At 32.9% G+C, this 14,190-nt stretch overlaps 1 protein-coding gene across 1 annotated transcript in view; it reads left to right on the forward strand.

The window, feature by feature from the left end:
* The first annotated feature begins 8,212 nt into the window (after positions 1-8,212).
* Positions 8,213-14,190, forward strand: part of LOC145670514 (uncharacterized) — a 35,743-nt gene continuing 29,765 nt past the window's right edge. The window contains exon 1 of the mRNA XM_081739272.1: positions 8,213-8,884. Within this exon, the coding sequence (XP_081595398.1) occupies positions 8,529-8,884 (356 nt within the window). The 5' untranslated portion in view covers positions 8,213-8,528. The remainder of the gene's footprint in view (positions 8,885-14,190) is intronic.

Genomic DNA, 14,190 nt, shown 5'->3' on the forward strand with positions numbered 1-14,190 from the left:
CGGTAGAAAGTTTGTAATATTATCTATGTGTTTTTCTATCTATCTATCAAGCTATAATTTTTGTCAATGTCTATATCAACAAATATTGACCAAATGATAGCCAAAAATATCTTACACTAGAATACTTTTTAGTACTAAACACTATCTGCTTCCGACCTTGTTTGGAACACTCATTAAGCCTCACTAGCAACAACAAGTGAGAAATCTATTCTAACTCATTTCACGGCTAGTGATGTGCAGTGGGGATATTCCTGGTGGGAAGGAAAATAATAGTGGGAATATTCCCGGGCTTTTCTCTATCATATAAATTCTGGGGGAGGAATTTATTTCCATTTCTTTATTTTTATCTTCCAAATTATAACAAACCTACGATTAAATTCTTTATATTCATTTATTATGATTTACTTCTAGGTTTTAAATAATTTCGAGATTAAAAAATAAAATTTGTTCACTGTACTTCATATAACTAATAATATGATTTTTTTAAAGTTTCATTTTCGTTTGCTCTAAAGAGTAGCAAAGTACTAATTTACAAATGATAAAAAGGAACCGTTTTGCAAGTTTTGTAGAAATTATGTAGAAATAGATATGAAGTACAATTAATAAACCCCGAAAAACCGTTATTCATATTCGTAGGTCTGTCTCCTCTCTCTGACTCGAATTTCTGAAGAGGTACTCGGACTTCTCTTACATGTGAATTAACGCAGGAAAATTTCGAGAAATAGGTAGGGCCTAGAAAGAAAGTTCCTCTGTGGCAATGTTACGCGCAAAATTTTAAAGATAAGTCAGTATTTTTCCAATATTATGAACATAAATATTTATGCGCAAATTTTAATAAAATGCTGGGACATGCGTTCTGACAGTCCCCCAAACTTATTTATTTATAACGTTTACAAATTTAATATGTTTGTAATATCAATAGTAGAGTCAAGCTTAGAAAATTCACTTACATATAAATTTAAACTGTTTAGAGGTTTAAAAGTATGTGGGCTTACTATACCATTTTTCCATATATTTACCTGCATAGAACATATTGTAAATACATATACATTTATGCGTATTCTCTTAATATAACAAAATATTAATAAAATAACATAATACCATTCAGGATATACATTTTGAAAACATCTCTGGGGACAACAATAATAATATACTGTGATAAAAAATGAATTTAACTTTAAAATCGAATTATAGCAATAGAATGCAATTTCCTATGTAACTGTACATAAATTCCCGGAAAATTCTAGTTTTTGGAAAAATATTTTCCCGAGAATTTACATTACTATTCACGGCTAGTGATGGGTAAATTCCCGGGAAAATATTTTTTGAGAATCTTCCCGGGAATACTCCCGGAAAAATTTCCCAAAATCGGGGATATTCTGGGAATTTATTTGCAATCACAAAAAGTGCATTCTATTACTATATTACGATTTCTAATTAAATTTTTTTCTTTATCACTGTGTGTTATTACTTTTGTCTCCAGAGGATTCTTTAAAATGTATATTCTGGACGATATTATATTATTTTATTACTATTTTATTATATTTAAAGAGTACACATCAATGTATATTTACTCACAATATGTTCTATGCAAGTAAATATGTGGGAAAATGGTATAGTAAATCCACATATTTTTACACCGCTAAACAGTTTAAATTTATATGTAAGTGGATTTTCTAAACTTAATTCTACTACTGATATTAAAACATATTACATTTTTAAATGATAGAAGAAATTAGTTGATGTAACTACCAGGAGTCACACGCCTCAGCATTTTAACAAAATTTTCTCATGCATTTTATGTTCACAATATTTGCAACATACTGACTTATCTTTATAATTTTGCATGTAACATTGTCACACGACCTTACGACCTTTCTTCCTCCCTATTTCTTGAAATGTCATGCGTTAATTCACATATAAGTAAAGTCCGAGTACCTCTTAAGAAATTCGAGTCAGGAGACAAACCGACGCCTATTATTAACGGGGTAGTTCGGGCTATATTGATGCTACTTCACCTCTATTTCTAGAGAAATTCTACATTACGTTACAAACTGGTTCCTTTTAATTATTTGTAAATTAGTTGTTTGCTTCATTTTAGTGCAAATTGAAATGGAACTTAAAAAGTCATATTATTAGTTATATAAAATACAGTCAAGGAATTTTAACTTTTTTAACCTGCAAATTATTTAAAACCTAGAAGTAAATCATAATAAATAAAAAATAAAGTAATTAGTCATATGGTTCTTATGGAAATAAATTCCTTCGCGGGAATTTATGTGCGAGGGAAAAAAAACGGGAACATTCCCATTTTATATTTTCCTTTCCACTGGAAATATTCTCACTTTCCATCTTTATTCACGTTCACGGCCAGTGATGCCAATTGAAGGGAAATTTCCCTTGGCGCAGGGAAATTTTGAGTAAATTTTGGAGAAAAGGGAAAAAGGGTAATTGCTTGTTATCTCTGAATATTACAGGGAAATTTGAACCTCTCTTCAATCATTTATAGATTGAATGTAGTTACGTATCTGATTAATCTGATTAAAATTCAGTATAAATTCAACATCCTATTTGTTCCAAACATAATCCGTTGCACATATTTCACATAAATTGACACAGGTTGTCATCAGTGACGACGCCAGAGGGGGGGCAAGGGGGCGAGCGCCCCCCTAGTAGCTACTTCTGCCCCCCTGACTGCCACCTAGACTGCCCCCCCAGACTCCTACAATCTTTAAACATTCTACATGTAGTATTTTATATCAGTATCATAACCAAACTCATTGACAAATTGTAGTCTACTTTCTATGCATTTACTATGTGGCAAATCAGTCCTCAAGCTTTCTTCTTTGAGCGTTTTTGTATGAACGCATATTTTTGTTTTCTAATTTAGCGCCTTTTGAGGTAAATTTTAGTTATACTTCTTTCTTATGATTTTTAATTATTGTGCCTAGCGAACATTAGTAGATTTTGTCGACTTGTTTTCTTCTCATTGGATCAACTTCGATTGGAAACAAAAGAAAGGTAAAACCAGTTACGTAACTTGTTTGTATTTATTCAGGTTTGAAGTTTTCAGTTTCATATTTTGTTTTATTTAAAGGTTCTATACTTGTTTTTTCTGAAACATTATTCTCGGCTTTCAATATTCAGAAGATGTGCTTATAACAGCTTAGTTTGCAATTACCAAGGCTTAATTTTTTGAAGGGGATAAAAAGACTTGTGTTTTCCCTTCCTGCAAATGATAATAATAAATTTATGGAATTAAATTGATTCCCAATAAAACGTATTGTCAGAGTGCTGATCTTTCGTTAGCAATTGGTATTTACTAGTGCTCCCTTACTTATTTTGTTTCAAAGTACTGACGTGATGTCTACCATATTGACGAGGAACTGCTGAAAAAATCGTAGCCCAATCCAGAAGGAGTGCACGTGGAATGATGAAGTTTTACTTCCTCTACACTTCCTCCGATAGTCAATATATTACCTTATACAGTGCTCCAGTTTTTGCAGAAAAGTTAAAAAATCTGAAGATTTCTTCACACCACTGTTCGTAACATACCCCTACCAGATCTAAAATGGCGTCCTTTCAAGTGTTATTTAAGTTTGGGAAATAAGTACACGTAATAGTTAGACGGAATAAGAATGATGCGGAATAAGAATGATGATCTAGACATTGAAATCCTAGATTATGCAATGCCAGTTGTGTTCGCAGGGGCTTGATGGACAGGTATATTCTCGTGAAGGAACATAATTCCTTTCTTTTCATTTTCCACGGCGTTGAACTTTGAATTTTTCTTTCAGTTTTGTAAGTAATATAGAGATTCTGCATTAAATATCTGACCGTTGCGGGGGTAGTCTATGAGTACCACTCCATACTTATCCCAGAAGAATGTTGCAAACAGATTTTCAACCTACTTCTGTGTCTTGAATATCTTAGGGTGATGGAGAAATGAGTGCTACTACTCCATTGACTGTTGTTTCGATTCAGGATCATAGTAGTACAACCATATTTCATCTATGGTTACCATTCGTGAGCGAAATTGATCAGCATTACGATCAAATTGGAAGAAGACTTCTCTTAATGCTGTCACTCTTTTATTCTCCTGACAGATATTTTGGGAACCCATTATGCCGAGAACTTGCGCATATCCAAGCCATTCTGAATTATGTTACCGACGAGTTCCAAAGAAATGCCCATAATCCCTGACACAAGTTTTGCTGAGAAGGTAAAAACTGAGAAAGCGGGGTGCAGCCAGACCTCAGACCATAATAAATATATCGTGAGTTTACTATACACTTAAAAAACTATATAAATAATAGCTTGAATTATTTTTGTCACTCAAACACTGGGGTGGCCTAGGCCCTCCGGCCCCGGGCTATATCCACCATTGACTGAAATGCTGCAATTTTCAAGAATAATGTCACAAATTGCATCCGTGATTTCGGGAAGAGTCATTGCTTTTAATCATCCTGGATGTAAACCATAATTTGTTGAGAAATCGCCACGTTTATACTAAGCCACTTACTTCTTCACCACTGTATTATAACGGAGGAGAGTCCCGTGGTGTTTCACTGATTTAATAATTAATTTACTTCGGTGACTTTCTTTGGCGGAACAAAAATGTTATAACAGTTAGGATCTGGATGTTCGTGAAATTCGCTGTTTGGGCACACACAATTACTTCAGAGGCCTGAGAAACAATAAGAATTTCATTATTAATATGAAAATTTGTATTTGTACATACAGAGATATGTTTTTCTAAACTACGGTTTCATTTTTCTACCTAGTACCTACACTCCTTCTGGATTGGACTACGACATTTTAAGCAGTTCCTCGTAAATTATCTCTCTCTCTCTCTGTATATATATATATATATATATATATATATATATATATATATAGAGAGAGAGAGAGAGAGAGAGAGAGAACGAGAGAGATACGTAGCATATAGTACTAGACGAATGTGTTACTTGTAGCATACGCGAAAGTAATTCAATTTATGTTTAGGCTTCAAAAGTTTTATTGAAAAATATCTCATATGTCATTTTTGGTATGGCAAATACCCGTCCCCCCGAAAATGTATCTGCCCCTCCTTTGCCCCCCTAAGAACTTAAAGCTGGCGTCGTCACTAGTGATGGGTAAATTCCCGGGAAGATATTTTTTGGGAATATTCCCTGGGAATATTCCCGGGAAGATTCCCAAAATGGGAATTTATCCGGGAATTTATGTACAATTACAAAGAAAATTGCATTCTATTACTATATTATGGTTTTAAAGATAAATTAGTTTTTATATCACAGTATGTTATTACTGTTGTCCCCAGAGGAGTCTTTAAAATGTATATTCTGAACGATGTTATTTTATTAGTATTCTATTATATTTAGAGTACGCATAAATGTATATTTATTTACAATATGTTTTATCGATTAAATATGTGTGAAAAAATTATATAGTAAGTCCTAATACTTTTAAACCGCTAAACCGTTTAGATTTATATATTAGTGGATTTGCTAAATTTGGCTCTACTACTGATATTATAAACACATTAAATTTATAAATTTTATAAACCAATTAGATTCGGTAAATGCCAGAAGATACATGTCTCACAAATTTCTCAACATTTGCACATACATATGTATGTACACCAAATTTGCAAGATACTTACTTATCTTTATATTTTAGCACGTAACACTGCCATACACGACCATTCATTCTACCTATTTCTCGAAATTCTCATGTAACACGTTAATTCACATGTAAGAGAAGTCCGAGTACCTCTTCAGAAATTAGAGTCAGTGATAGTGATTGGTAAATTCCCGAGAAGATTTCCAAAAGTGGGAATTTTCCGGGAATTTATGTACAATCACAAAGAAAATTGTATTTTATTATTATATTATGATTTCAAAGGTAAATTAGTTTTTATATCACAGTAAGTTATTATTGTTGTCCCCAGAGGAGTCTTTAAAATGTATATTCTGAACGATGTTACGTTATTCTATTAATATTCTATTATATATAGAGAGTACGCATAAACGGATATTTATTTACAATAGGGTCCTATGAAAGTAAATATATTTAAAAAATGGCATAGTAAGTCCACGTACTTTTAAACCGCTAAACAGTTTAAATTTACATGTAAGTGGCTTTTCTAAACTTGACTCTACTACTGATATTATAAACATATTAAATTTTTAAATGTTATAAACAATTTTGTCAACATTTGCGCATAAATATGTATGTTCACAATATTTGGAAGATACTTTCTTATCTTTATAATTTTGCATGTTACATTGCCACACACCTTTCCTCCTGCCCATTTCTCGAAAAGTCGTGCGTTAATTCACATGTAAGAGAAGTCCGAATACCTCTTCAGAAATTCGAGTCAGAGAGAGGAGACAGACCGACGTCTATTACTAACGGTGGTTCAAGGTTTATTAATAGTACTTCATCTCTATTTCTATATAAATTTACTTAATTCTAAATTACTTTACAAAGTGGTTCCTTTTCATCATTTGTAAATTAGTACTTTGCTAATTTTGGCTGTTGTTCAGTATTGGGGACCAGATTTTGCACCTACTTTTTTGCGATATTCTATTCCGATGCGGTTGTTTTATGGTTTCATACGTTAAATTACGTTACCAACATTTAATTGAGACAGCATTGCAGAGCGAGCGTTAGCGAGTGAAGGCGGGGTAGAGCCCCGCATGGCACGTTGTCTTATATCTTAGTTACCAACAATTCACTTTCTTTTCTCATATAGATCACTTCCACTTATCTTTACGGTTTGTACAAATCCCTTACTGCCCTAAAAAATTGTGTTAGATACTTTCATGACTACTTGAACATCACTATCAACTCATTTCTTCCGTAAATCATCCTACTTTTTGCTAGTTTTGGCCCCCCAATATAAACAATTACTTTACTTCTTAGTGCAAATTCAAATGAAACTTAAAAAATCATATTATTAGTTATATAAAGTACAGTCAAAGAATTTTAAATTTTTAACCTCCAAATTCTTTAAAACCTAGTAGTAAATAATAATATATTAAAATAAATTAATTAGTCATATTGTGCTTATAATTTGGAAGATAAAATAAAAAATTGGAAATAAATTCCTTCCCGGGAATTTATAGGCCAGGAAAAAAACCCGGGAATATTCCCATTTTTAAATCCCTTCCCACCGGGAATATTCCCACTGCCCATCACTAGACATCGATCGACATATTGAGTTAAATTCGAAACATTACAACAATGTTTATTTAAAATCTTTTATCATAATTAATCTTCTCATTGTTGAATTAAATGAAATGCAATAAGATGAAATATTTCTCAATTAAATTATCACTCCAACCATTAAAACAGTTTGGTTTTCCCAATCAGAAGATTTTTTTCCCAACCATTAAATTGATTGTGAAGAGGATTAATCGATGTAAGAGAAGAAAATCTGCGTGTCGTGAATGTAAATATGTATATATGGGCGAATACTGGATCATTAGTGTATGTGTGTTTGTGTAAGTTTACAAATTTTCTGGTGACTTTGCGCACAGAATTATAAATTCTTAAGAATTCCGCATCTCTAAACTTTGATTTAGTTTGTATTGTGCTTACAAACATTCCTCGTGTACAGCCAAAGACAGTAGCAGCTAGACTTTTTTTTTTTGTAACTGTTCGTATTCGTTTCAGTAAATATGGGAGTGCTTTTCTTAAGTAAGTACATGCCAAATATATACTTAATATTTTATTTGTACCTTAGGCTACATTAATATTAAAATCTATCATGATATCTAGGATAAAAATTAAATTTACATAATATTTAATTATATATTTTTTGTGTTTTATTTAGGTTGTCCGTCGTGACCAAGGTATTTATAGGGTTTTTCCTCAGTCACACCAGGCAAATGCAGAGATTGCACCTTTAACATAGGTCCTGGCCTACACCTTTCCATATCCTTTCCCCTTCTCTATCGCGACGCCTTAGATACCTAAACAACAAATCAAGTTCAAATTCTGCGTAAGGCTGTCAGGCTGTCAGGTATCTGCTTGTATGTGGTTATAAGATCGGGTGAGGGAGTGGTAGTGAAAACGATTAAAAATACGTTTACTAAATACAGTACTTGAACGGTTTGGACGAAGGGAAATTTTGTACGGAAAAGGGAAATTCTGAAGCTTGTGAAGGGAAAACGGCTGTGAAGGAATTGGCATCACTCTTCACGGAACGGCGGGGAGGTGGTAAGACCTCTCTTCGCATAATTATCTACTTTATACTTTACATCTTTAAGTAATTCGAGTTTATAATTTATTATAGGCTTAATACAGGTAATAACTGCCCAATAGTCTTTGTTACCTGGGACATTAAAATTGTAAAGAAGAACTTATTGTTTCAAACTGCATTTATTCTGTATTTTATTAAAATTTGATCGTATGTTTGATTGCAAGTGTAAAGTTGCTGTGAACGTTCATTAACACTGGCAGGTTAAAAGACAAGGTAAATATAAGAACAGGGTCAAATTCTTATTAAATTTCAAGTCATAATGGCTGCTGAGGCATCTGTTAAGTTGGAATTGATGTGCAAAGAGGAAATTGATTATGACTTACCTCAGGAAGATCCACTCGAAGGGAAAGGTTGGACATACGAACTGACGACTGACAACAAAGTATCATCTAAGACGGAAGGAGAGCAAACAATGGAGAAGGATGCAGCTATGTATTTATTGGATGAGAAACTAAACATTGATACGGTGAAATCAGAATTTGCCGTAGAAAATCCTGCATATGAAAGTGATATAGAAACGCTAAGAAAACTAGTGGTTCAAGAGACTTGCGCATCGCACTCTAAGGACTCCCAACAATTAACAAGAAAAAGTTTAAATTCAGTTCGGCCAGAAAGGTAATGTTCAATTTTTCATCAAGTAATTGGCTCAGATTAATAATACGGATACATGGGTTCGGAAAGTTTGTAGGCTAGAAGCAATACTTCAAGAGAAATATTTAGGTACCCGTATGGGATTAGTGATGGGTAAATTCCCGGGAAGATTCCCAAATTGGGAATTTACCCGGGAATTTATGTTCAATTAGAAAGAAAATTGCATTCTGTTACTATATTATGATTTCAAAGTTGAATAAATTTTTATATCACAGCACATTATTACTATTGTCCACAGAGGATTCTATAAAATGTATATTCTGAACGGTACTATGTTACTTTATTAACACTTTATTATATTTAGAGAGTACGCATAAATGTATATTTATTTACAATGTGTTCTATCAATTAAATATGTGTGAAAAAATAATATAGTAACAGTTTAAATTTATATGTAAGCGGATTTGCACAACTTGACTCTATTACTGATGTTATAAACACATTGAATTTATAAATGTTATAAACCAATTAGATTGGGTAAATGCTAGAAGATACATGTTTCACCAATTTATCAACATCTGCGCATACATATTTTATGTTCACAACATTTGCAAGATACTTACTTATCTTTATGTTTTAGCACGTAACATTGCCATACACGACCTTTCATTCTACCTATTTCTCGAAATTCCATACGTTAGTTCACATGTAAAAGAAGTCCGAGTATCTCTTCAGAAATTCGAGTCAGCGAGACAGGCCGACGTCTATTACTAATGGTGATTCAGGGTTTATTAATAGTACTTGATCTCTATTTCTACATAATTCTAAATTACTTTACAAAATGGTTCCTTTTCATAATTTGTAAATTATTACTTTGGTAATTTTGGCTGTTCTTTAGCATTGGGGGGCAGCTTTTGCACCTACTTTTTTGCGATATTCTATTTCGATGCGGTTGTTTTATGATTTAGTACGTTAAATTACGTTACCAACATTAAATTCAGACAGCATTGCAGAGCGAGCGTTAGCGAATGAAGGCGGGTTAGAGCCCCACATGGCATGTTGTTTTCTATCTTCGTTACCAACAATTCACTTTCTTTTCTCACATAAATCACTTTCACTTACCTTGTCGTGTTGTATAAATCCCGTACTGCCCTAAAAAAAAGTGTTCGATACTTTCTTTATTTGAACATCACTATCGACTCATTTCTTCCGTAAATTATTCTACTTTTTGCTAGTTTTGGCCCCCCAATACTAAACAATTACCGTACTTTTTAGTGCAAATGGAGACGGAACTTAAAAAATCATATTATTAGTTATATAAATTACCCTCAAATAATATTAAATTTTTTAACCTCCAAATTCTTTAAAACCTAAAAGTAAATCATAATATATTAAAATAAAGTAATTAGTCATATAGTTCTTATAATTTGGAAGATATAGTAAAGAAATTGAAATAAATTCCTTCCCGGGAATTTATAGGCCAGGGAAAAAACCCGGGAATATTCCCATTTTTAAATTCCTTCCTACCGGGAGTATTCCCACTGTCCATCAGTGGGATATATCTCGAACGTAAATTACTAATCTGCATGTTAGAAATGGTATGGCACCTATACAAAGTTATAATAATAAGATCGATACCTTGACTGGAAGACCAATCGGAAAATGACCATTAGGAAGACCTAGGCGCGGATGGAAGGACAAAATTAAGATGGATCTCGCAGAGATTGGAATACAAAGTAGAAACGATGCAGTAAGCTAAGGATAGAAGCCAGTGGAGAGCTTTTGTGAACGCGGAATTTAACATAGAGAGAGAGAAGATCGATACCGTTAGAAATCTTATGTAGTTCGTATCTTGACAAAATAATGATTCTTTATTATTAAGTATGCATTTCTCACCAAATTCTTTATTCTTGTATATATTTACAATATGTGTGCTCGACGATAGTGTTTTATTTATATAGATACTTATATAACACTTCGTTGGTCGCGCCCTCCACCGTTACGTGAGTGGTCGCGCGTTCTACTATTGTAGAACATCAGTATTTTTCTATAGTGTTATGACTTTTAGCAATATTCGGTCTTGGGTATGTTAGTTATATTATAATACAGGTTTGAAAATATTTTTTTAAATTATTTTATTTGATTAATACAAGAATATTGGCAAAAATAAACATTAGGTATATCTTATTTAACATATTAACAATTTCAAACAAAAAATACTAATAAATGTTTAGGTATAAGTGTTGAAATAACATTCTATGATTGATCATACAGGTAGAATGATTTGGTGTACTCTTTTGGAATAATTGTCTACTCCAAGCAATCGCCACACACGCTTTTCTGGTTGTCTGGGCACACCCATGTTTGGCAATTTTCACAAGTTTTTTTTTCTTGTTGAATTGTTGCGAGAACGGCCACAAAAGAAACATTTTCCTATCCCGGAAGTTCTGTCTTGTGGTAATGGAACACCTTCCCTGAAGCCAAGCAGAAGTCTTCTTCTGTATGGAAGCTCTTTTGCAAGTATTCCATGGCTAAACGTTGGCTTTTCTCTGGATTTGTCAACTCAAAAGTTAGATCCTGTAGAACATTCTTGCGTCTGACATTCTCATCTTTCTTATTTGCTCTACAGATCATTAACACCAAGCACGTTCATCATCAATTAGGCATGAAAATGATGCCTTGTGGGCCAAGCCTACGAAAAACTGGTATTATATTCAAATTGGAAGTTCATGAGGCTTTATGGAATCTACATACTAGCGAGAAGGTTCTAACTTTTCTCTCTACCGATATAAAACGCACGTATGTCGAGAGAAGGTGGTGTACCAGGATCCGTGACTTCAACACTGGATTGTAATGCAATGTTTTATTCTTCTTCCAGTACAATGTCTGGTACATCTTCGGTATCTCTGCACTCAACTGTTTATTCAACAAAATCTTCCTCGAGCTCCACGTATTCGAGCCCAAATACACTTTTATAGTCACTTTCTGCCTCCTCTAACCAAAGAAGCACCTGTTCTCTATTATGTTCTGACATTTCAAATATATTCAAGCACGTATTTCACAAAAATAACGTGAAAATCTAAAACGAAATAAATCACAAATACGAAACGAACCAGTACGCCAATAGTCGCGCGATCTACAATAGTAGAACACTAATGAAATTATGTAACAAATCGGAGCAGGTGCAAGAACAAGGGCTGAAAATAGACTGGAATGTACAAAAGGTTGTCAGAGAAAGGTACATAACCGCTCAAGGTCGAGCGTGTTCCCAACTGCTCAGGATTTTAAAAATAAAACACCTGTTCTACAATAGTAGAACGCGCGACCACTGCAGTGAGAAAGTGACAGATCGCGATAATTAAATTTATCCTAAAATTTTCGAAATTTTTGAAGTGAAATGTGTTATACTGGAAAAAAAACTATGGACGTTTGTTATTGTATTCAGAATTTTTTTCGAATGAGTCTAACCTCGCCATTCCGGAGGGCTTTGAAAGACATTAACAAAATTCAAGATAAAAGAGTATTCTAACCAACAATGGATGTTCATTAATTGTAGATGACCATACACACAGAAATTTATTTCATACCGGTACTCATTTCCTTGAAGAAAGTCGACTTTTTATATATTCAGCAATCATTTCTAGGATATAGACATCTATTTCTCCATACAGGTTCACTTTAGGGTCTTATTGCACGTAGGCTATACAAGAATTATTGTACAAACAACACTAACCAATATGTGCTAGATGGTCGGTAGAACAAAAAGATTGCTATGTAAATTAGGGTAAGTCGTAGGGTGTTGGTCCGACTGGGAGCAAAGGGATGTGTCGGTTAGGATCAATTGGGTCAACGCAAATAAGTATACACGAAAACGAAGATAGCGCAAATACTGTATATAACATAAGTCTACATGTATTTTACGTACCTAAAGACATTGTGAGTTACATACTGAAATGCTGTCATTGCTTGCATATTTGTGTTGCAAAGTAACATAGTACATTAGGAACGTAAATTTCTTACCTATGTGGATTCCTTAACTCCCACTCATTTTTTTTCTCCGCGTCATCAATTTGCACATTGAATTTTGTTGTTCATGTCGCTTACAGTGGTTGCTAGCTATTTTATGACCGAATTTGTACAATACTTTATTATTTAAAATGTTATTAAGAATTAGTTCTCTAAGTTTTATAGTAAACCTCGACCAGTTAATGTTTTCATATTGGTTGGTCTTGTATACAGATTCACACCGTAGAGTTTGTATCAAAGTACGATACTTTTATGCAAGACATCAGTATTTTCAAGAAACTGTAGGCTATGTATCATTATTCTTTTACAATAACAGAGGAAAAGGAAGTGTTAAAGAAGATGTTAAGAATTTACTCTCTCTTTGATCACGTTAGAAAGATGCAGCTTAATTCGTATACTAATTTATAACAGCAAGTTCACATTCACTTATCACTAACAATATGGAAAAAGTACTATAGAGATTAAAGAGCCCAAACTGTTACTAAGAGTAGAAGTGACGAATTAATCAAATGGGGCCGCTATTAGTATGACATCCATAGTTTTTAGGCGCAGTAGTTCTTCCTTATTAGTATTAATTTTGCTCAATTTTTATAAAAATAATTATAATTATGATTAGAAATGGCAGTTGTATCGGGAATGGACATGGTATTTGCAAGAACGTTGCTCTTCTTATTTATTCTTGTCAGTTCCTTATTTCAAAATATTTTATGTAAGCATTCTTTTTTCCTGAAGCTAGTGCTATTTCGCCTGATACATGGAAAAATACAAGTTTGTACAGTATTATGAAAGTACTTTTACCTAAACTTGTAAATAAATAAATATATATATATATATATATATATATATATATATATATATAATATATATATATATATGTGTGTGTGTGTGTATGTCAGTGTTTGAACATAACATACAAGAAATATAAAATATAACTCCAAAGTATAGATTATTAGTAATAACCTATTGAGTAACCCAGGACAATACACAATTATTCCACTGATGTATAAAAATATTTATAACAATTTTTAGGCATCAGTACTCGTACAGTGTCGAAACACGTCTCAAATAAATACAAAAATAGGAAATAATTTGTGACTCATTTCTAGGGCCGTTCTTAGTTTAAGATCCTCCAAAATTTAAAGTCATTTCATTTATCTTACAAAATGGCGATGTTTTCCAATTCTAACCCCTATGTTTAGAAGCCGTATGCTCGGCATTAATAGATCCAGATTCAAAACGTGTTACAGATAAAACGATTGGGAATTTTTTATAGCTTATACCTAAGATAATTTTATCCTTTCTTA

This window comes from Thermobia domestica, chromosome 14 (assembly GCF_964235325.1).
Source record: "Thermobia domestica chromosome 14, izTheDome1.hap1.1, whole genome shotgun sequence".
In the NCBI taxonomy this organism is placed as follows: domain Eukaryota; kingdom Metazoa; phylum Arthropoda; class Insecta; order Zygentoma; family Lepismatidae; genus Thermobia; species Thermobia domestica.